Source organism: Miniopterus natalensis, chromosome 3 (genome assembly GCF_054644295.1).
Source record: "Miniopterus natalensis isolate mMinNat1 chromosome 3, mMinNat1.hap1, whole genome shotgun sequence".
In the NCBI taxonomy this organism is placed as follows: Eukaryota; Metazoa; Chordata; class Mammalia; order Chiroptera; family Miniopteridae; genus Miniopterus; species Miniopterus natalensis.
In genome coordinates, this window is record NC_142083.1 from 67,928,328 (window position 1) to 67,950,253 (window position 21,926).

Below are 21,926 nucleotides of genomic sequence, written 5' to 3' on the forward strand. Positions count from 1 at the left end.
AGAGGAAAGGAAGAGAGAGAGAGAGAAATATCAATGATAAGAGAGAGTCATTGATCTGCTGCCTTCTGCATGCTCCTTGCTGGAGATCAAGCCCACAACCCGGGCATGTGCCCTTACTGACCGGGAATCGAACCGCAATCTCCTGGATCATAGGTCAATGCTCACCGCTGAGCCACACGGGCTGGGCTGTTTGTTTTAATGAAGAACACATACAAACACATAAGACCCAAAAGCTTTTATAGCTGTGGCGTCCCAGGCTTTTCATGCTTTCCTTCTGGACAATGATTTGAGAAATGGAAGTGTTCTTCTCTGCCTTCATTGAACCTAGATTTCACAAAGGCAATATTTTGTAACCGGCACCACCACCTTTAGAAGTCTGTCCTGACACATGTCCTACTTCAATCTATTCAGTGTAGTTGGATGGATATTAATGCAGAGAGAGTCCTAAGGAGTCATCATTTTCTGTTTCAGGACTTTATTTTGAACACCAGTAACTGGCTGGCGGTGTTTCACCTCATTAAGCAAGGCTCTGACAGCCCTGTTGCCATCAAAGACGGACAAACTTGGTGAAATGGGCAGGAGCTGCTCAGATAATATGACTTGGCTGACAGGAAGCAGAGTCAGAGATAGGGTATCAGATACAAAGATTACCTGAGAAAAAGGAGCTTTGAAGTCCTACCAAGGCTTAAGAACATCTCTCTCCCACTCGTAAACTCCTTAAATGGAACATAATAAATTCTTGCCAGTTACATGCAGAATTTATTGAGTGTTTTCTGGGAGACCCAACACTAGATACTGTAGGAGTTCAGAGCATTATTGAGTGCCCTTTGGAAAGAAAGATTTCTATAAGGAGAAAGCATTGTGTTTTCTAAAATGGGACTAGAACAAAAAATTATTTTAGGAGATAGACTGGGAATGAAATTACTTTAATTCCTTTTTCTCATTCAGTCCTTCTGATTAAGCTCCAAGAGAAAATGTTGGTCTGGTGAGAAAAATGACTTCAAACACAACCTGTTAAGATTCCTTTTTAACATACAGTGAGTCACCCCAAGCTTAGAGATTAGCAGGCAAAAATCTCCCATTAGAATTTAATAACATTTTTTAAAATTTTCTTGGTATTTCTAATAATGGCAAGTGATATTGCTTTCAAACTTATACTAGTGATATATTTCTCTTTGCCTTTCCAGCACCATTTTATTTATTTGTTGCGTTCTTGAATAACTAGACCTAATAGACATGTTACAAAGCATTCTACCCCAAAACAGCAGAATTCTTCTCAAGTGCACATGGAACATTTTCCAGAATAGACCATATGTTAGGTCATAAAACAGGTCTCAATAAATTAGAAATGATTGAAATCATACAAGGTATGTTCTTCAACCATAATGGAATGCAATTAGGAATCAGTAACAGAAGGAATTTTGGGATATTCACAAGGATATGGAATTAACTAAAATAATCATTGTATCAAAGCAGAAATTAAAAGGGAAGTTGAAAAATATAACCAACATTTAAGGATGCAGCTAAAGCAGCACTTAAATAGGACATTTATAGCTATAAATGTCTATGTTAAGGAAAGAAAAAGAAGAAAGATCTCAAATCAATAGCCTAATCTTTTACCTTAGGAAACTAGAAAAAGAAAAGCAAACTAAATTCAAAGCAAGCCGAAGGAAGGAAATTTAAAAATTCAAGTGGAAATAAATCAGTAGAAACTAGAAAAACAATAGAGAAAATCAACAAAACCAAATTTAGTTCTATGAAAAGATTTAAAAAAGTAATACACCTTTAGTTAGACCAAGAAAACAGGCCCAAATTATTAAAATCAGAAATGTCGCCTCTTATTTCTGTGTTCTGTGTAAATACCACTTCATATAAATTGTCCTGCCTCGGAGATGCTCTGTATGGTTCCCATTCCTTTCCTCACCCAGAGGGAATCAAGCATATTGAATCAAGCAGCGTGTGTTTTTTAACCCTGGTAGGAAACACTTGGCATGTTCAAATTGCGTAATTTAAGGAAAATCAATAAGGAAGGATTTACATACAAGAGGAGGGCGGGTAGGGTGTAGGGAGCCCACAAAGGAAAGTGCAATAGCCGGGTAACAGCCAGAGCGCAGTGTCACCCCATGCAGCTCAGCGCCCCCTGGCAGCAGACCTGAAGGAGGCACCAGCAAGCCGCTCGACAAACACGCAGTTGTGCCGGATAGTCCGCATGGAGGGAACAGACTCTGCGCGGGCACAGTTGTGAGCTGACTACTGAAACCCCGTAGGAGTAGGTGGAGGATGGGCAGACTACCTCGTCTGGCTTTTTTTTGAGTAGACTTCCCTGGCTTCATGCCACAGTCACTCTTCTGTGCTGAGGTCGCACACTGTGCAAGCCAGGGAGCAGCTGAATGTCCCGTGTGTCTTAGAGAGTGTGAGTGTCCCAGAGAGCGCTCTGCTGCCTGAGCTGATGGGCTTTGTCTCCTTTGATCTCCATGGTACGTTTATGAGGCAGGTACTACTCACCCTGCTGTTTCACGGAGGCCAAAACTGAGTATCAGAGAGGTGAGGTAGCTTGATCAGGTCTTGTAACTAAGTGGTGGATTAAGGATTTAAATCCATTCCAAAGTCTGGGTCTTAATCAATAGGTTATATATGTCACAACCACCCCCAGGTTGCACAGTGTAGGATCTCGGTGCAGGAGGAAAGAGCTATTGTGGGCACACGTCAGGGAGGCTTCAGGGAAGGTAGCACACGGGCCAGTAGAATAGGATTATTTTCTCTTTCTTTATTTTGGTATTCTAACATTTTAACTTTTCAAGGGGGAAAAAAAACCCTATTCTTAAAGTTAATGGATAAACAAATTGTGATATATTTATGCAATGGAATGCTTCTGTGCAATAAAAAGGAATAAGCTATTAATATAAGCAGTAGTCTGGATAAATCTCAGACGCATTATGCTGAATGAAAGAAGCCAGATGTGAAAGAGTGATAGAAATTTTATGGTGATAGAAATCATATCAGTGGTTGCCTGGGGCAAAGGTGATGGGGGTGAGAGCAAAAGGCTAGCAGAAATATTTTTTGGTGGGGTGATGGAAATGTTCTGTATCTTGATTGGAGTTGTAGTTCCAGGTGAGTATGTATTTGTCAAAATTCATCAAATTGTGTACTTTAAAAGTGTATATCTTATAGGATGCAGATTATTCCTCAATATAGGGATTTTGAAATAACTGATGAAAATTATTAACATGTTCTTAAGTAAATTCTACAGTTGGTTTAGGGCCAGAACCACATATCAGCAATATAATAGGTGCTATATCTGTGTCATAAATAAATTAAGCCTGATACAAACGGCAAAATTCATATGATTTCTCCCCTTGGTAAAATTACTCTCTCTGAGCTATTTTCCAAACCTGAATTACCTTGAATTTCTTTGTTTTTCTCTTTTTTTCTAAATTCTAGAATGGTCAGCTAGAGTGCGTGCGCTGGATGGTGAGTGAGACAGAAGCCATTGCAGAACTGAGCTGTTCTAAGGATTTTCCAAGTCTTATTCACTATGCAGGTGGCTTTGGCCAGGTAGGAAGAATTTTTAAGTATCAGATTTATAAGCAGTCATAGTCATCGTAGTATTTTTAATGAAAAATGTTCTAAAACAACCCAAATATTTCATAATAGGATATTAGATAAATAATGAAGCTCTATACATATGATGAAATTTTACAGGAAAATGTCCATCATATAATATTTAAGTTAAAATGTCTGATACAAACTGTTCCTGTAATTTGGTACCAAACTTGAACTCTGGAGAGAGAAAGAGAAACAGATAATAAGACTAGAAAAAAACTGTGTCACTGCTGTTTATAGTAGTTATTACTCAGAGTGCAATTACATGTGGCTTTTATTGTCTTTTTGTATTTTTCAGTATTTTCCAAGCTTTCTACAATAAACACATTTAACTTCTGTTAAAAATAAAATTTTTTTTTAATGATTTGAGAGAGAGAGATAGGGAATGGGGGAGAGGGAAGGGGGAGAAGCGTCGATTTGTTTTTCCACCTATCCATGCATTCATTGATTGCTTCTTCTATGTGCCCTGACTGGAGATTGAACCCCAACATTGGCAAATCAGGACGATGCCCTACCCACCCGGGCTCTAAAAATAATATTCTCAAACCTGAAATTAAGAAGAAAATATTTAGTAAGACATTAATGAAGGAAGCCTCCCTCTAGTAAAGATGAATGAGCACACTGACTAGATGAGCCTCAGTTACAACCAGTCTCTACAGCAGGAAATCTCAGAGTGAGTAATTGATAGACGCAGATCACAGTCCAGTGCATGAGGTGAAAAATCATCACTAACTCCCTTGGAGGGAATTAATATAAATTAGCTTTAAAAAAAGTTGGAACCATAAAATGCCAATCTCATTCTTTAAAAAAATAAAGTCAGCACTATATTAAAATAGATTCGATCATGTTTGTTTGTGGCAAAGAAAATTGCTTCTCATGCAGATAACCATTTCCCCTTTGGCTTCGTAAACTTTCCCCAGTGGCAGTAAATTGTGGTATTGTCAACAAGAGATTATGCTTTCTCAAGCACGACAATCTCAAGTTTAAAAAATTGACTTGGAGAATATTACCACAGTCTTTTTTTAGTGGGAGTCTTTGTGACTTCAATTAAAATATGTATTAATACGATACACTGTTTCCTATATGCACCAGGCGCCGTGCCATTGGAATTTGTGTACATTATCTACTTATTTCTTAAAACAACCCTGTTAGATCATGTTGTCTTTACCCCCATTCTATAGATGAGGAGACTGAAGAAAGACAGTAAAGCGATTTGCACATGGTCTCATGGCCAGTAAGGGCAAAGCCTCGATCTCGAGTCCTCTGACTTCGGGGCTAGATTCTGTTTTGTCTCTCTCTGTAATTTGTGTAACTTGCTCACAGTGGCATTGATATAGCTGCAGAAGTCTTTGTTACCCTTTTATCTTACAACACACTGTAGTGTATGGAGTGCCTTACACAGCTCATTGAGGAAGCTAGTACCTGTACTAAATTTAGAAAGTGAAGAAAGGAGCAGGAAGAGCATATAAAATTTGTAAAAACCACTGTCTTTGAAATGATTACTCCATTGTGTGTGTGTATTATACAGCCATGGTATCCTACAAACAATCACAATAGCTAATAAGTATTTGCTAAGGATGCCCCCCCTTTTTTTGCTTACACTGGCAAAGAGCTGAATACAATTTTCAAATGATTAAAAGAATTGAATCACTGCTAATCTTTTAAAAATAGTTTTCAGTATAAAACAGAACTTAATTTATTCTCAAATTGTCAGAAAATTGTTTCATGCCCCTGATTTGCTTTGCTTGTGTAAAGTCTAACAAGGAATTTCTGTATTAGTGGAAAGGCTGCCTGCACTTCGGGTAGAGTTTGCCAAAGAAAAGGAGGAAAGGATTGCATGGCTGCTCTGAGACTCTAAGTCAATAATTGGGCATCCGGCATCCTTTGTCTTGGGAAATGTTGCTTATATATGCCGGTTTCTCTGTTCAACTCTCACAGCAGGTTTCTCATAATTTGGAAACTATTGGGATAGAACAAAAGACTGTGGTGCCCTTTCTGGGACGGGTTGGGTGATAGTGTGGCCCACTTGGCTGAACGAGAGGAAAAGATGGAAATTCGTGACCCCTGTGAAGAGCGGTGTCAAACATTTGCTTCATGCTAGTATCAGTCTTCAGGTTGTTATTTCAAGCTGATGAGCATTTTTAATGACCTAAAGTACAGCTCTGAGCAGGGCAGCCCCTCGGTGCCCTCCGGAGAGCATTCCTACCGCAGTGGAAAATGGAGAAACCTGTTAGAACCGTGACTTCTGTCCAGCCATCCTGCATCCGCCACGGCCACTTATGTAGCAGATAACCTGTGGAGATGCTGGGCTTGGATCCGTTACAAGGCTAATATTTTCACAAGGAAGACTGTTATTGAACAGTTTTCTAATGGATTCAGCACATGCAAGTTTTTCTACATCAAGCAGGCACTTGAGTGTGCTCTGGTTTTGTTTCCTCAGTAAATACATCTGAAAAGGATAGTACCGAGGAAAATTCCCCTCTTGGTTTATTTTAGTTGCCCTCTGCCCCTCATATAGATTCTTAAAGAATGGGCTCCATTTGACTCTCAATTTGTATCTTTTTTCTTGTAAAATTTACCTTTAAAGACTCCAGGACCGCAGGGTAGCCAGCAGTTTTTAGTGGTGTCCTGGAGTGATAGATCTTTGGGTGATGGGAATTGATTTTCCTCATCTTGACACATGAAGTCTCAGAGGGTGCAATTATTTCATTGCCTGATTGTACGTAGCAGAGCCAGCCAGGGACCGTGAAGGTGAGAGCATCGGGGAGACTCGGGAATGAGTGGGGGTGTCCTCGGGAGGCCTGCTTTGCTGTCCCCTGAGAGAGATGCTGCTAGTGAAACAATTGAGACAGAATTGTCTCAAGTCCAGGTTACCGCCTGTGTAACTTGGACTGTTTTATTCATCCACGAAGGTTCAGGTGGCCTCGTCCGGGCTCCCAGCAAAGCTCTCACCCTCGGCTGCCCGGGGCTGCAGCCTGGTTCGCGGTGGCCGCTGCGTCAGCGGGCTCTGTTCTGTTCAGCTGCGGACCTGTGATCATGTTGTTTCTGAAGCATTCACGTGACTTTTAGTCAAGAGGTCCTGCTGCAAAAACAGCCTTCATCATAGCAATGAGCATTTACCAAGAATGCCTTGGCCCATGCTCTGCTGTTCATTCTCTGTTTTAGAGTTTGCCCTGATGCAGTTTGGGGGGTGGGGCACTTTTTGAAAAAAAGGAAAGGCTCAGCAATTCCTAGGCCTGGTCATGAACAATGACAGGCATGCTGGTGATGGGGAACGCTTCCGCAGGCTGTGTTATTGTTTTTCCACAGTTTACTTTAAAAAGGGGAAGTATTCCTTTGACTTTATTGTTTCACCATCATGGGGTAGAAATAAGTAAACAACACTGTGAGTGCTGTGAGTGCAGATGGAAGCAAAATAGAAAGATGTTTGATTAGCATGAGCATCCATCTGCTCTCCAAGGTCTGATCTTTGAAAAAGCATAACCGACGCAGAGCCCACAAGCCCACAGACTGATGGGCAGGTAACTAGGACGCCTGCGGCCCAAAGGGCATAAAGGGAGAGTGTCCTTTACGGAGCCAGGGGTCATGGAGCATTGAGCAGTTGTTGATATTCATACGCAGAAGACAGAAAACAGTCATGGAGAACATTGGCTCCCGAGTCAAGTGTCTGCAGTCAAGTCTTAGCCCTACCACTTCAGTGGCCTTGATACACTTATTTTTTTTAAGAAAAGGTCTCCCTGGACCTCAATTTCTTCATCTTTAAAATGGAAATAATGGAACCTCCCTCACAGGGTTGCTGTGGGGACTGTGAGAAAAGCCACATGAAGCGCTGCCCATTGTGAGCACATAGTAGACACTAGATAAATGTTGGCTATTATGATTATTGGATACCTTCCAATTTATTGTTTTTATTGCTATCAATATTATTTAATTTATTTCACCATAAAAAAAATATAAGAGAAATTTACCAAAGAATGATTTAGCCCTTAACCTAATCAATTCTTAAATGTACTTTTCCCCCCCAGATTTTACTATCTCTGAATTCTACATTTATCTCACAATAAATGACATGAAATTATCTCTAGCCACTTATTTTACATTTTAACATGTCAAAAGCAAAGCAAATCTTATAACTGATGGCATATTAGATTTGATTATCTATGAGCACAGATAAAGCTGTCTCCCTCAGCATTTATGGTTGCATCAAAAACTGCAGAGATTTTATTCACACCAGTAATAAACCTGTAGCATACTTTTCAATTACATTTTGTTAGACTCTGTTCATCAAGAGTCATAAATTACATGCATTAATTGCCTGTTTAAACAATTGCATTGCCTTTAGGAACGCACAAAACACATTATAACAGGTTACCGAAAGCATAGAACATTCCTAGAAGATGAAACTGGTAGATGAAGGAAGTCTTCCGTCAGTAATGAAAGTCGAATTGATATTGGTAGATGGGTGGGCAGATGGATGGAAAGTAAGTTGGTGAGGCATTCTGTAAAACAGAAATAATACAGAAGAGCCTCCATCCATGTGGCTACACTGGATGCTCTCTGAAAGCAGTACTTTTGGGAAAATGAAGATCTGAAGTTAAATTCTTCCTTTAGCACCTTCTCCCTCAGCGGTGGTGGGAACAGGTAGGTATGTGTTGAGCACTAAAGATCTCAGGGGGAAGAGGTGGACACCATTGTGTATGTGCATATATAGCACACATATGCATTCATAAGGGCTTAGTTGGAGAAAATAGCTGTATTTTTTCTATTATTCTCACTAGATATTTGTTAAGTTTTAATTGTTTCAATTGTGGGACAGTGGATCTCTGCAATGAAATCAGAGCAGAAAGCAACTTTTCTCTGAAAGTGGATGCTCATTGCTTTTACCAAAAGCAGGAGATTCTAGCCATCTCTATGTCCATCTCAGAAATCCCAAATGTTGGTTGTAGAACTGGTGCATAGCCATCTAGACCCTTTTGGTAGTCGCAGAAGAGATTTCTGTTTCCATATAACATCTCAGTGATCAAGCCAATGACATCTCTTTTTATTAAAGTAAATTTTCTGATGCAGAACACAAAACTGAATTTGAGGTACTGGGCAAAGACCTGTCTTATTGTGAACAATAAAATAACGGTTCTTTCTTTATGTTAGTCTTGCATATCGAATTGGGTAAGATCTTTAATTGCAAGAAGAAAGAGTTATCTACACCATCATATGGAGAGAAGGCAGGTCATTGTAACAACATGGGCCACGCCTGACTTGGAGAGCCATCAGGAGCCAAGGCAACTCTTGCCTCACACAGACCTTGTCTTGTTCTCCCAGATTATCAACCCTACAAAGTCCTACGTTCTTTCCCAGGTTTCCACAGGGGGAAATTCCTAGTCATGTGAAATGCAGTATTCCATTTTCTACAACCCCATTACTAAAAGTCAACACACTGGAAGGACATTTTCTGTGCAGGTGGGATAGACATAACCACTATAATATGTAATTGAGTCTGAAAAATATGAAAATATGCCTGACCATAAGGTACCTATAAAACATTTCTAAATATCTTGAACTCCTCTGAACTTTACTTACTAAAGAAAAAAAGCTCCTAGACTATCAGAAAATAGACAATTATCTTTTCCAGTTATCTGATTTGTAAAATAAAGGTGTGTGAGTTGGATGACTCATTAAAATCTCTTGCACTCTGCAATATTATGATTCTGTAATTTTATATCATGGAGTGAGTAAGCCAAATCCCCACAGGCTTGAGAATGACCCGCAGGAGATGGCGGGGCTCCCCTTTTCATCTGCAGGGTTTCTGTGGCCTGCCCTTTTGATATTTCTGTCTCAGCCATGGACTTCAGACCAGGTGGTATGTCCTTTATCCTGAGATACGTCCACTCATCAGGACCCTCTAAGGAGTTAAGATCAATCACATGATGCAATCATCTGTCTCCAAATAAAAATAACCTATTTTTTTCCTACTGAATTAGGAAAAAGAAAGCAAATTGTTCTCCCTTATGCATGTAAAACATCATTTGCTCTGGTTCAAATTTCATCTCCAACTTTCCCCAAGTTTGCCTCCGAAGAAGAGTATTAAGCCTATGGGCAGAACCTTATCCAGATTCTAACTCCCAACCTGGCCTCCAGGCCGTGTTCCACCTCATGCTCTAGGGATGTCAAGGGTTTCACTTTCTACAAGGTCTGTGTGTTTTTGCAGCTAACACCCTCTCTGCTTTCTCTGGGTGCATTCTTGGTAGGTTGTAGGCATTGATTACATTTTTCTCTTCTTGCTCTTTAGGGGTCTTACCCCCTGCTTGCTCATGTGGAAAAAGTGTGGTGCAAATGTTCGGTCTGTCCCTGATGTCCCAGATGCCTTCATAAACAGTGCCCTGTTCCCCACATGACGGGGAAACATTAAAGGAGTTGGCTGTTTTTATCCGACATTCCTCTAGCAGATTAGTTGGCATGTTCAGAAGGTGAAGGCAAATTTAATCCAGAAAAGTATAAAAGTTCATGACCAGTCCGAGCAAATAACTGGAAAAAAATCCTTTAAAAGGCTAAGGAGAGGTTCAAGGCTATTTCAAACACATGATCATCTCTTTAAATGTCAGATTCCACTCACTAAACTTTGTGCTGTTGTTTTTACCACTCTCAGGTTTTTTTTAACATTTTATTTAATTTTTAAATTTTAAAACAGTGAAATCCCATCCCCCTGCGTTCTATCTGGGCCAAACACAACATGAAAATACCACAAAGACTCAGTGGGTAAAATGCAGACGGATTATGGTCACACGCACCAACAGCTCTGTCTTTGCCTTCGAAAGCTTGTGTTCAGAGCTTTAGGTGCCCTCCTTTTAACATGGAAGAGGAGAAAGCTTTGCCTTTAAAACGTGACTGATACTTGGTCAGAAAAATCAAGAGGGTCCTGGTTTCATTGTGCTGAGGTTATCTTATACTCGGCAACTCGAGGTATTGCCTCCTTTTGTCAACCTGTCGCTTGCAGGAGCTTTGTAGTTTGGAAGGCATGTGGAAGCATCATAAGCTTAAAAGTAGAAACTAGCTGTCTCAATAGCTTGAGGTTTATAATAATATTCTTGGAGCCTACACACAGTATAACAAAGTAGCAAAAACACTGCCTTGGAATCAAAAGACCTGGATTCTGGTTTTCACTTTGGATCTGTCTAGCTGGGTGACTTTGAGGAGGCACTCGCACTTTCTGCAAATCGACTTTCCTTTTTCTATGGAGAACAAGTAAGTAAAACCAGAGCAGGTCAGAGATTCCTTCTGCTCATAGAAGTCTTTGAGCATCCCTCCTTCATTGACTTCTGTCGGAGATCCATGGGTTTTCAGGTCATTCTGCACGGGAATTTTCTCTCGGGATGGTTAGCGTGGTTATATCCTATCTTCACAATTTTGGAGTTTTGTTTTCCTCTGATTGTATATCAGATTTCTCCACATCATATTCCATTAATTCCAGCCCTCTCTGTGTTTATAGGAAAAGATTCTTCTGTGGCTTCTTCAGTTTATGCAAGAACAGGGCATCTCGTTGGATGAAGTGGACCAGGATGGCAACAGTGCGGTTCACGTGGCCTCTCAGCATGGCTACCTGGGGTGCATACAGGTACACAGGCCCTGCTGCTTCGAAGAGGGAGATGAGTTTACCAACTAATCAAATCAAATAAAAAGGAAATTTTGGTCAATGGGAGAATGGATTAAATTGGCTTTTTCTATTGTAGTAGATAATGAGGAATTATATTGATATTTGTATTTCCAGAAATCCACACAGATATAGGCTGAAGAGCCCAATAAGATCTCCTTGAATGTCACAGGATGTTGAAAAGGCTATTCCTTCTCTCTCAGCATTACTTTAAAACCCCAGTGCTGAGGACAATAGACATTAAGTACCCCCATGTTCTCAAGACAGCAGGAAATCATCACGAGACTAACATCTCTCAGTCTCTCAAAGGGCAGACTGTTCTTGCTACCATTAGCACACTTCTTCTCAGGTGTATGAAAAACAGGACAGATTTTTAAAGAATGGGTTAGAGGAATACTTTACAGAAAGGAACAGTAGGCTAGAGAGTGTGCTGTAGTCTTCCCCCTTTTTCTGTGGCAGGACTGAGCTTCTCCAATGCATTCAGAAGGGCCCAGAATTGATTACAGGAAGGACTCAGATATCGATCCCCTCAGCTCTTGGGCACACTAGCCATGGCCTTGGTTGACCAGCCACTCCACCCACCAGCCTCAGGTAGCCTCATCTGCTTAGCCGAGCGTGCCTCACAAGTATTACTGTAATACCTATGTGCAATGATGTGAAAAGGTTGGGTAACAGGGCCACAGGACAGGGGCAGGTGGTTCTTCCCCCTGCCCCAAACAACAAGAGGGACATCCAAGAGGGCTGCTTAGAGGACAGGGTTCCGACAAGAGGTGCCAGCATCTCATCCCTCAGCCAAATAAAGAGCTGCCTGTAGCTGAGCCAGACCCGGGGCCACTGTCCTAGCAGCACGTGGTAGGAGAGCCCAGTGAGGGTCTTCATGCAAATGGAAAAACCACACAGACCTCTTCACCCGGAAAAAAGTGGTAAGGCCCTGAGTGACAGAGCAAAGAGAGAGGATAGCTGAAGAGTAGGGGGAGAGCAGGTGAAGGGGAGTGACAGTGTGAAGAGACGAAAGGCCTTGAACTGGAAACAGGGTTTTAGATGTGGCCTGGAGTTTAATTTATGGACAGGAATCATAATTACCAGAATCAGACCAATCACACCATTCTCATCATTGAAAATGACCCAACACCTAGGGCTTTGTTCCCACCCCTCGGGCATCGCCATTGACAGCATGTGGCTGACAGCCAAGATGAGAGAAAATACTTTTACTTAACAAGTTCACACAGTTCAAATGCATTATGTGTACACAGCAACTCTAAGAAAGCAACACTCTTTTTTCCTTATTATGTGTTGTTTCTTTTATAGCAAACTTAATGTGCTCGTTTATTTAACAGGTGCTTATTGAGGTCCTACTGTGTGCAAAGTAGACTATCTGATAGAGAAAACTGGGCAACGAGAACAGGAAAGTAGAGAGGACTTGGGAAATGACATGGGAAGGTATGGAAAAGCTATCAAGTAAAAGGCAAGAGAGAATTATTTTTTAAAGCAGAGAGCTCTCATTCAACTGCTCGTTGGAGAGCTAAATTGATAGAAAATATTCCAAGTTTTCAAAAGTTTCCCCACTATTGTTGGCAAAAAATAAAACTTCTAAATTAAGGCACCTAGTTGTAAAAGGAGTGATGAGAAATGAGAGAGTGTAGAAAAGAGAGAAATGTAAATTATTACCAGGATCTGCAGAAAGATGAAAGGAGTAGCATTATTTTTTGTGGATGAAAAATAATTCAATAAAAATGGAAAACTTTGTTTTTCCATTGAACAAAACACTTCAATATTTAATAGTCTTGAAATAAACTTTTTTATCAGCTAATAAATGACGAAAGCCAAAGAAAACCAGCTGATATCACCAATTCCGTTTGAGATTTTGGTTATTTTTCCTTTTAATATGTGAGGAGAGGCAGTCTGTCCTTTCAGAACATTCATCACTCCACTTAACACAAATGATATTTTTGGCACTGGATACCAGGGATGTGGAAACTTGGATAATCTTGGAAGCCGGTCTGTACACTGGGTGTGAGATTTAAAAAAAATACAAAGAGACTGAGAGTAGAAGAGGGAGTGAGCAAGGTTCCTTATGAGGTGAGAAGGGGACTGAGTTTGAAAAACATTGGAAAGAAAACTGCAGAGGCCTGAGTCAAGGGAGCGATCAGAGGGCGTATTTACACTGAGTCTCTCGGAGAGCTCAGAGGGCTGGGGCTGGCCGAGGTGGTCTCCGTGACTCTTGGGGGGGGGGGGGAGTGACTTTCTGGCAGATTGACCTTTCATGGTGAGTGATCATAAACCGAAAGGAAAATGAAGCTCCTTAATGACCTCTGAGTCTAAGTAGTCTAGGAATTTAAAAATCACAAGTATTGCTTGTGGGGAAAAACATTACCTATTACTGAAATAAATCCAGAGGCCTACAATCTCATGTTGATAGTGTCAAAGAATATGTCAGATTACGGCAGGGGATTAGTATTGGTGTAACTGCTTTTGGTGAAGTCTAATGTCATCACAGTATAATGAGAAATAATCTGGATTTGGATTTTTAATTAATGATGTCAACCATGCTCCATCAAACCGCTCCTCTACTAATGATACAGTGGCCAGATTCCATAACTTTTTGCTTACTTTTAACTATTAACATTTACTCCAAACCAGTTTAAAGTCTCACTCTTATTTCTGATTCAGAATATTTTCTTCCCCAACCCAGATTAGACACAGGGTTCAAGGGACTTGGGGAGTGAGGCATGATCAGCCTTTTTTTTTTAATCCTTACTCAAGGATATGTTTCCACTGATTTGAGAGAGAGAGAGGAAGGAGGAGAGAGAGAAAGAGAAACCTTGATGTAAGAGAGAAACACCGATCTGTTGCCTCCCTTATGTGCCCCTACCAGGGATTGAACCCGAAACCTAGGTATGTTCCCTGACCAGGAATTGAACCTGCAGCCTTTGTGGTGCACCAGACGATGCTCCAACCAATTGAGCCACCCGGCCAGGGCTGAAGTACCCTCCCATTTTTAATGGGGGTAATAGCAAGCTCACACCAAGCTCCCTCTACAACGTCTACTCAATCTATGGGACACATCCACGCCATGGCACATGGTGGGAGTAAGGGCTGCTGCCCAGCCTCAGCCATGTCATTTCACCCCAGTTCTTTTTGTCCTTGATCGGTTAGGCTCAGCAACAGATCAGATATGCTGCCCAAGTAAGTAGGCACCGGTAGACAGAGCCCCCCTCTCCCCTCCTGATAGGCACCCCTACTTTACAAGCCCACCCACTGAAAGGGACAGAGCCTCTCATCCCAGACACTGCCCTGCACCCCTCATAGAGGACAGGACCCTAAGGATGGCAGCAACCTTGTCCCCTCCCAGCCTCCTTCTGAGACGGGGGTGGGGTGATGGTAGTAGGGCTGGCCTTCTGCGTCCGAAGGGAGGCGCCTGGTACCGGCTGCTGAAAGCTCGCCAGATTGCCCCACCCTGTCCTGTCACAGGCTCTGGGGATTGATTTTGGAATAACAGGAAACGTTCCAGTCAACCTTCTGTTACAGTCATTAAAAAAATATTTAGAAGGAGGTCCTGATACGACCGCATGTCTCTGCACTTTCTGACAGACCTTGGTGGAATATGGAGCCAACGTGACCATGCAGAACCACGCGGGGGACAAGCCGTCCCAGAGCGCAGAGCGCCACGGGCACACCCTGTGCTCCCGGTACCTGGTGGTGGTGGAGACCTGCATGTCCCTGGCCTCGCAGGTGGTGAAGTTAACCAAGCAGCTGAAGGAGTAAGTGCCCAAGTGCCCGTTTGCTTCCTGAGGCCGCCCTGGCCCGTCGTCGCTGCGCTGAGGTGCCAGCGGGGGCTTGGCAGGCTCCCCACGCGGTTGCACAAGGACCTCCTTGCATTCTCCTCATCTTTTCTCCCTCCGCCCAGTATCCTCACAGCCAGCGTTCACGCTGAAGATGCCACCTCTGCAGAGGCCAAGTGATAAACAAACAAGAAAAATGCAAAACAAGCTCTCTAAGCAGAGAACTGAAGCCACGTTGGACAAAGAGAGGGGGCCTCTCTCTCTGCATTCCCATCTCAGGGCCAGATCACAGGGCAGGGGTGGGTCACAAACACGGGCTTCATCTCGAACTTCTGTCCCTAATATTTTCTCAAAATGAAAAATATATAGTTGGGAAATTACAGACCTTTAACCTGCTAACCATCACCAGTAAATTATTACAAAAATTAATTGGATGATTCCTGAAGCCTCAGAACATAAAACTCTTAGCATGATGTTGCTTAAAACACTCTGTCGAGTTACAGTCAGTTCTTTTGCTGTGAACTTATTAAACGGACACCCGTTCCATACCTAGATGTCAGGGAAGCATTCTGGGAGGTTGTCATGATAGGCTTGAAGAAAGGGGACTGGAGGAGAGGTAGGTGTCTGGTGGGTTGAAGGATTAAGGAGCAGACACCTGCCTGAGACCGAGGTCGGCCCTTGGAAAACACAGCAGTCAAGTTAGAGTTGCCATAGTGGAGAGTGAATCACTAAAAATCAGAATCAGTATCTGAAGTAATGTTGACAGAATAGAAGGATAAACCTTAAAAATTAAAATGTAAAGGAAAATTATGAAGTCTTTCAAATTATAATATATATATATGTATATATATACACACACACATTCCTCTTTTCCTTTTGAAAATATGGCCTATGCTGGGTGGAAGGCCTTAACTGATTACAAGTGTAATTCACACAACCATATGACAAGGCCTTGGACCCCCTGGCTCTTCTACAAGCTTGGGGAAACCTTGATCTCTCTACTTCTACTGTCTTGCCTTAGAGGTACAAGGCTCTACATCCCTTTACCCCACTCCCTACCAGTACATAGAATACTCTCTTTAATGAGATTAGCCTTTTAATAGAGAAAATATAAAATAATATTTTAAAATAATATGGTTCCCCCCAAGCATTCTTCACCCAGTTCCACAAAACTCCCCTGGGGCAGGTGAGCTAAGTGACCTTGAAGGGCTGGATGTAACTGAAGGGAAAATGCACACAAATTCATCATTAAATAGGTTATCTTCCCACAGCAAACATTTGTACACGTCTTTTTGTGCATGTGTAGGTATTTCTAAAATTAAGTTCCTAGAAAGGGACTGGCTGGAACAAAGGGCATACATATTTAAAATGTTGATGGGTGTTGCCTTATATCCTTCCAAAAATGTTGTGCACATGTCCACTTCCCACAGTAGTGTATAGACGTATCTATCAAGAGGAAATTTTAAATGATCTAATAGAATGCTTTTCCTAAAGGGTCATACTTGGAGAAAAGATCACAAAACATTCCCTCCAGTCTGTGTACCACAGAGCCTGAGAGGCTTTCGTGAGCTTTAATAGCTATTTATTGGTGAACTTTTCAAGGTCAGGGTCTTGGCTGCTCTCTCTGTTGATGATCCTGGGATAAAATACTTGTGTATGCTAATAAACAACAGTTCTTTCACTGTGTCCAAAGCTGAATGCTGTGAATAGTTATAGTTAAACCAATGACAAGATAAAATAGGACGGGTTACATGTAGACACTAGTCCTTTACTTACCATGTGCCTCAGTGAGGTTGGCAAAACTAGGAATGAACAGAGAAATCCACTTTGTACAGCCAGGGCACACTGTACCTTCCAGGCCCCAGGGCAGGAGGAAAAATGTCAAAGAGCAGTTTTTCCTGTCAGAAATTCAGAGAAGGAGACACACAGGTGCTTAACCTATCAGAATACCTTTACCACTTCTAGTTAATGAACACAGTTACTATTTAGAAATGGCAACTTTAACCTTCGGCTCTGTTAGAAATCCTAGTCTACAAGCCTAGGTATTATGGTTTGAATTGTGGCCCCCTCAAAAAAATAATATGTTGGAGTGCTGGAGTTCTAACCGGCAGTACCTCAGAGAGAGTGACCTTAACTGGGGGGGAGAGATTTTTCTTAAAAATGAGATTATACTATACACAGTATTTGGTATCTTCCTTTTTACTTAAAGAAAGTAAAGTACACTTTATAAAGTATTCTTTCTCTCTCTCTCTATATATATATATGTGTGTGTGTATATATATATATATATATATGTATATGTGTGTGTGTGTGTGTTAGGGAAACTTTTTTAAAGTTTAAATAAATATTCAAGTATGTTATCATTTACTCAGTCTTATTGATGAGTATTTAGATTACTTACAGTTCCCCACATTATGAATAATAAAATTTACACCTATTTTGGGTGCTTTTGATTGTATCTTTAGGAAAATTTCTGAACTGTAAAGATAAAGATTATGCACCTTTGTGAGGCTTTTGAATTTATTGCAATTTATTGTAAATTATCATGAAAACATTTACTCCTACTGATTTATAGTAGGAGCTCTGTACCAGGCAGCTCATTGTCTTGGTTTGTTTTCCCAGACAGACAATGGAACGTGTGACATTACAGAACCAGCTCCAACAACTCCTGGAAGCCCAGAGATCCGAGGGCAAGTCGCTCCTCTCTTCACCCAGGTAATGCCAGCAGCATCGGGGGTTAGAGTTCTCACGTCTCTTAGATCTCTGAGCCTTCTTTTGGACTTTCTTTTAGTGCCTTTTAAGAAGATGACAACAGAACACATTTTAGTTTTATAAAGAATAAGAAATAGGTATCGCAGGGAAAAGGCTCTGGACCGAGGGTCCAGTGACCGGGGTCGATGTCTGGCTTTGCCGTTTCTTTGTTCCATGACTATAAACAAGTCACTCACTCCTTCAGAGTCTTTGTGGGAATAAGTATATGTAGGTTGTTGAAGATGGGATCGGTTGTGCAAAAGTGATGTGTAAATAGTAAAATAGGAGACAAATTTAGTCGTAGTGTAAGGTGTGAGGCATACTATACTTTGGTTATGGTCGCCACTATTGAGCATCTGCAAATTGCTTTGAACAGACATTGATAATTCTTATTCCAGTCTTACTGATCTGTAACTTATTAGTGGCAATAAAGGCCATGCTGTGACTTGTAGCCAAGTCATTTTAACCCAGTAGGAAATCATCCCATGTGTTCTTTGTCTTCTTTCCAGTTCACCATGCTCCCCAGCCTCCAGAAAGTCGCAGTGGAAATCCCCAGACACAGATGAAGAGTCTGTAGCCAAAAGCAAGCCAGGAACCCAAGAGGGGATGCAGATCCTTGGAGGCCTGTCAGCATCCAGCCGAGCCAGGGCAAAAGCGAAAGATGACGATTCCGATAGAATCCTTCGCCAGTTGTTGGGGAAAGACATCTCAGAGAATGTCTGCACCCAGGAAAAGCTGTCCTTGGAATTCCAGGACATTCAGGCTTCCTCTAGAAATTCCAAGAAGATCCCTCAGGAGAAGAGGGAACTGAAGTTGGCCCGGCTGAGGCAGCTGATGCAGCGGTCCCTGAGTGAGTCCGACACAGACTCCAACACCTCTGAGGACCCCAAGAGCACACCCGTGAGAAAGGCCGAGCGGCCCAGGCCGCAGCCCATCGTGGAAAGTGCAGAGACCATGGACAGCGCAGAGAGCTTACACTTGATGATAAAGAAACACACCTTGGCATCGGGACGCAGGTTTCCTTTTGGGATCAAGGCCTCCAAATCTCTGGATGGCCATAGCCCATCTCCCACCTCAGAGAGCAGCGAACCAGACTTGGAATCCCAGTGTCCAGGCTCAGGGACCACACCCCCAAACCAGCCCTCTGGCGACCCCACTCAGCCCAGCCCTGACAGCACGGCTGCCCAGAAAGTGGCCACGAGTCCCAAGAGTGCCCTCAAGTCTCCATCTTCCAAGCGCCGGACATCTCAGAACTTGAAACTCAGAGTCACCTTTGAGGAGCCCGTGGTGCAGATGGAGCAGGCTGGCCTTGAACTCAACGGAGAGAAGGACAGAGATAAGGGCAGGGCCCTCCAGCGGACCTCCACGAGCAGCGACTCCGGGGATCAGCTCAAAAGGCCTTTCGGAACCTTCCGATCCATCATGGAGACTCTAAGCGGCAACCAGAACAATAATAATAACTATCAGGCGGTGAGCCAGCTGAAGACCTCCACACTGCCCTTAACCTCACTTGGAAGGAAGGCGACAGATGCCAAGGGGAATCCCACGGGCTCTGCCAGCAAAGGAAAGAATAAGGCGGTGAGTGCTGTTTGAAGGATGTCTCTTTTTTCCCATTGAATTATGTTGTTCTTGACACTATAAATTGTTGACCTTTGCCACCTTGAGGTAATCCCCAGAAAAATTCCAAAGGGGTGCATGGAAAGCCAAATTTCTGTGTTTCTAAAGAGATACGTTAGAGTACATACTCTTTGCTATTTGTCTGGAAAATACTCTGAGAAAAAGATTAAATAAATCACAGGAAATTACATTCTGGTCCCTAAATTTACCTAACTAGTTTGATCCTTGAGTATTAGGAGTCCTAGACCACCAATTGATGGGAAATCAGGTCCTTCTTTGGCGCAGATTCTGCCTCAGGAAGAGTTTGTTTTCCTCATGTGACTGGATAGTTTATTCTCAAGCCCAATTAAAGAGCACATAAATAGAAACTCTATTTCTAAAGACTTAACTATTCAACTCTGGAATGATCTTTACAATAAATATGCCACAGAGACCTCCACACTGGCATTATACGATGCAGAGCCCTACGTGTGGATCAGGAGGCTAGAGCAGTCTGGGTGCCTGCCAGTACATGGGATGGCAGAGTGTGCCATGAACTACATTTCTTAATTGCATTTATTGGAAAACTGCACTATAATCTGTGGTTTAAATCCAGTGAATAAGAAATATGAGCATCTTTTTAGGTGATGTTTCTTGTGTGCTCTGTGCATGCCATGCCCTCAAAAATGGTAGAGCAGCCAAAATGTGAAACTCTGAGGAATGAAAGGACCCAGAATATCTACCATGTAATCTAGAGAGTCACACCAGCATAATTTAGTATTTGGTACAAGGTAAAAATCCCAGGGAGGTCTAAGAACTGTCTAATTCTTTTTTTTATACCAAAATCAAGTTTTAGTTGATATCGCTCAAATTAAATGAACCCCAGTTGATCTCCACCATGAATTGTCTTTGTTTTAAAGGGCTGTACCTATATTTGTTTCAGTTAGAAAAGCCACACTCGTGCCCCAAACACCAGGCCCTTGGGGTTAAAAATGTCCAAACTTACATTGCTCAGATAAAACTATTCCAAGTAACTTGATGGGTTCTCTTGCTCAGGAGTATGAGAATTCTCTCAGTGGTTCCCCATGCTCCTTAAAGCGTGTACAAAGCTTCTGTCCTAGTCTGCTCTCTCTCCTGCATGCCTCCTGTTCATTGAGACCTGTGCATGTGCTGAGCTTGCTGCATGTTTTCAGATGATTTTTAATTGCACCTCTAGGAGATGTCCAGCAGCTGCATCAGCCTTCCTTCTAACATGCTGACTGAAGAGCATCTGCATAGCTGTGCACGGTACGTGGGGTAGGGGACATGCAGAACAGCAGTGCTGGGCCTTCACTTGCAATTGCATGACCTTTTAAATCATGGTCCTGGAGCACCTTTAGCAGGGCTGACACCAAGGAAGAAGAAATGTACACCTCTTCCCCCAAAAGAAGCAGGCAGGCTGGTAACTGGACCTTAGAGAGGGAGCAAGTGCCCTATAGGAGGGGCTTTACTCCAGCAGCAGAGGGCCGAGGAGTCCACTCAGCTCACAAACATGCTGTTTCCCAGTTGACTTTGGCTTTCAGTCTTTGTTTTCATGGAGTCAAGTACCAAGTAAGTATAGAAATTAAATTTCCTGTCATGGGTGGAATGAGTCAACGTCCAATCAGAATCAGAACTTTGAAGCAGAGCTGAGGTTTTCTTTCATGGTTCATCATAGACGGAAAGCTCATTTCATCACCATTCCACTGCCCTTGGGACAGCTAGGCCCTGCCATTCTGAACTTGCTCCAGCTTAGCATTCAGAACCACAGTGCCAGTCAGTGTCTTTCTCAAACAAAATGTTTCCAGTTCAAAAGTACATGGACTATGTACATGAAAGGATCCCGCTGGAGGTCACAGGTGGCTCAGACACCTCCTTGGGCAGAGTCCTCCTGAGGCATAGCTATGTTTAACCTCCCAGCGGGATGGGCACCGCTCCCTGATGAGGCAGGGAGAGGAGGGAAAGCAAAGCAGTGGAGGGGGAGTTGATGCAGGCAGTGCCTCCTACTGGTTTGTTTCAGAAGAGTTAAACACAAACCCATTGTAAAAGGAGACTGTCACTTTTAAATCACTTAAACTAAATTTTTACAAATCATTTAAGTTAAACAAATTCAATTTAATTTAAATGAATCATTTAAATTAAAAGTATGACACGCCTTTTAGCCCACTTCCAAAATCCAGAATGTTTGTGTGAATATATGTGTGTGTGTGTGTGTGTGTGTGTGTGTGTATACATACATATAGTTATACGCATGCAAATGAGTGTATGTGTTGTGGGTATGAATTTTAGTTCCAAATGCTAAGGCACAGGAAATGCCACTCTATCCCCCCCCCCCCCCCCCAATTGAATGTAATCTGCTCCAGGTCTCTAGAGATTCAGGCCAGAGGAAAAGTAAATCGCAGTCATTTTAGTGGGTGCCCCTAGGGGTCTCATTAATTCAGTACATTGAAGGAAGTGCCTTGTATGTTCGGTATTTACTGGTCACCAGAGTTCTGCTTGGGTCAGGCTCACATGTTGCCTAAGTCTGGACT

At 42.2% G+C, this 21,926-nt stretch overlaps 1 protein-coding gene across 4 annotated transcripts in view; it reads left to right on the forward strand.

Annotated features, from left to right (window-relative positions):
- SNCAIP (synuclein alpha interacting protein) overlaps positions 1-21,926 on the forward strand; it is a 139,362-nt gene that overhangs the window by 110,799 nt on the left and 6,637 nt on the right. For 3 of the 4 annotated variants that reach the window (XM_087815512.1, XM_087815511.1, XM_016217761.2), the window contains exons 6-11: positions 3,442-3,555; positions 11,087-11,212; positions 14,840-15,009; positions 17,653-17,745; positions 18,291-19,359; positions 20,594-20,664. In XM_087815512.1, the coding sequence (XP_087671638.1) occupies positions 3,442-3,555; positions 11,087-11,212; positions 14,840-15,009; positions 17,653-17,745; positions 18,291-19,359; positions 20,594-20,664 (1,643 nt within the window). The remainder of the gene's footprint in view (positions 1-3,441; positions 3,556-11,086; positions 11,213-14,839; positions 15,010-17,652; positions 17,746-18,290; positions 19,360-20,593; positions 20,665-21,926) is intronic. The other variant, XM_087815513.1, reaches the window with a different exon arrangement.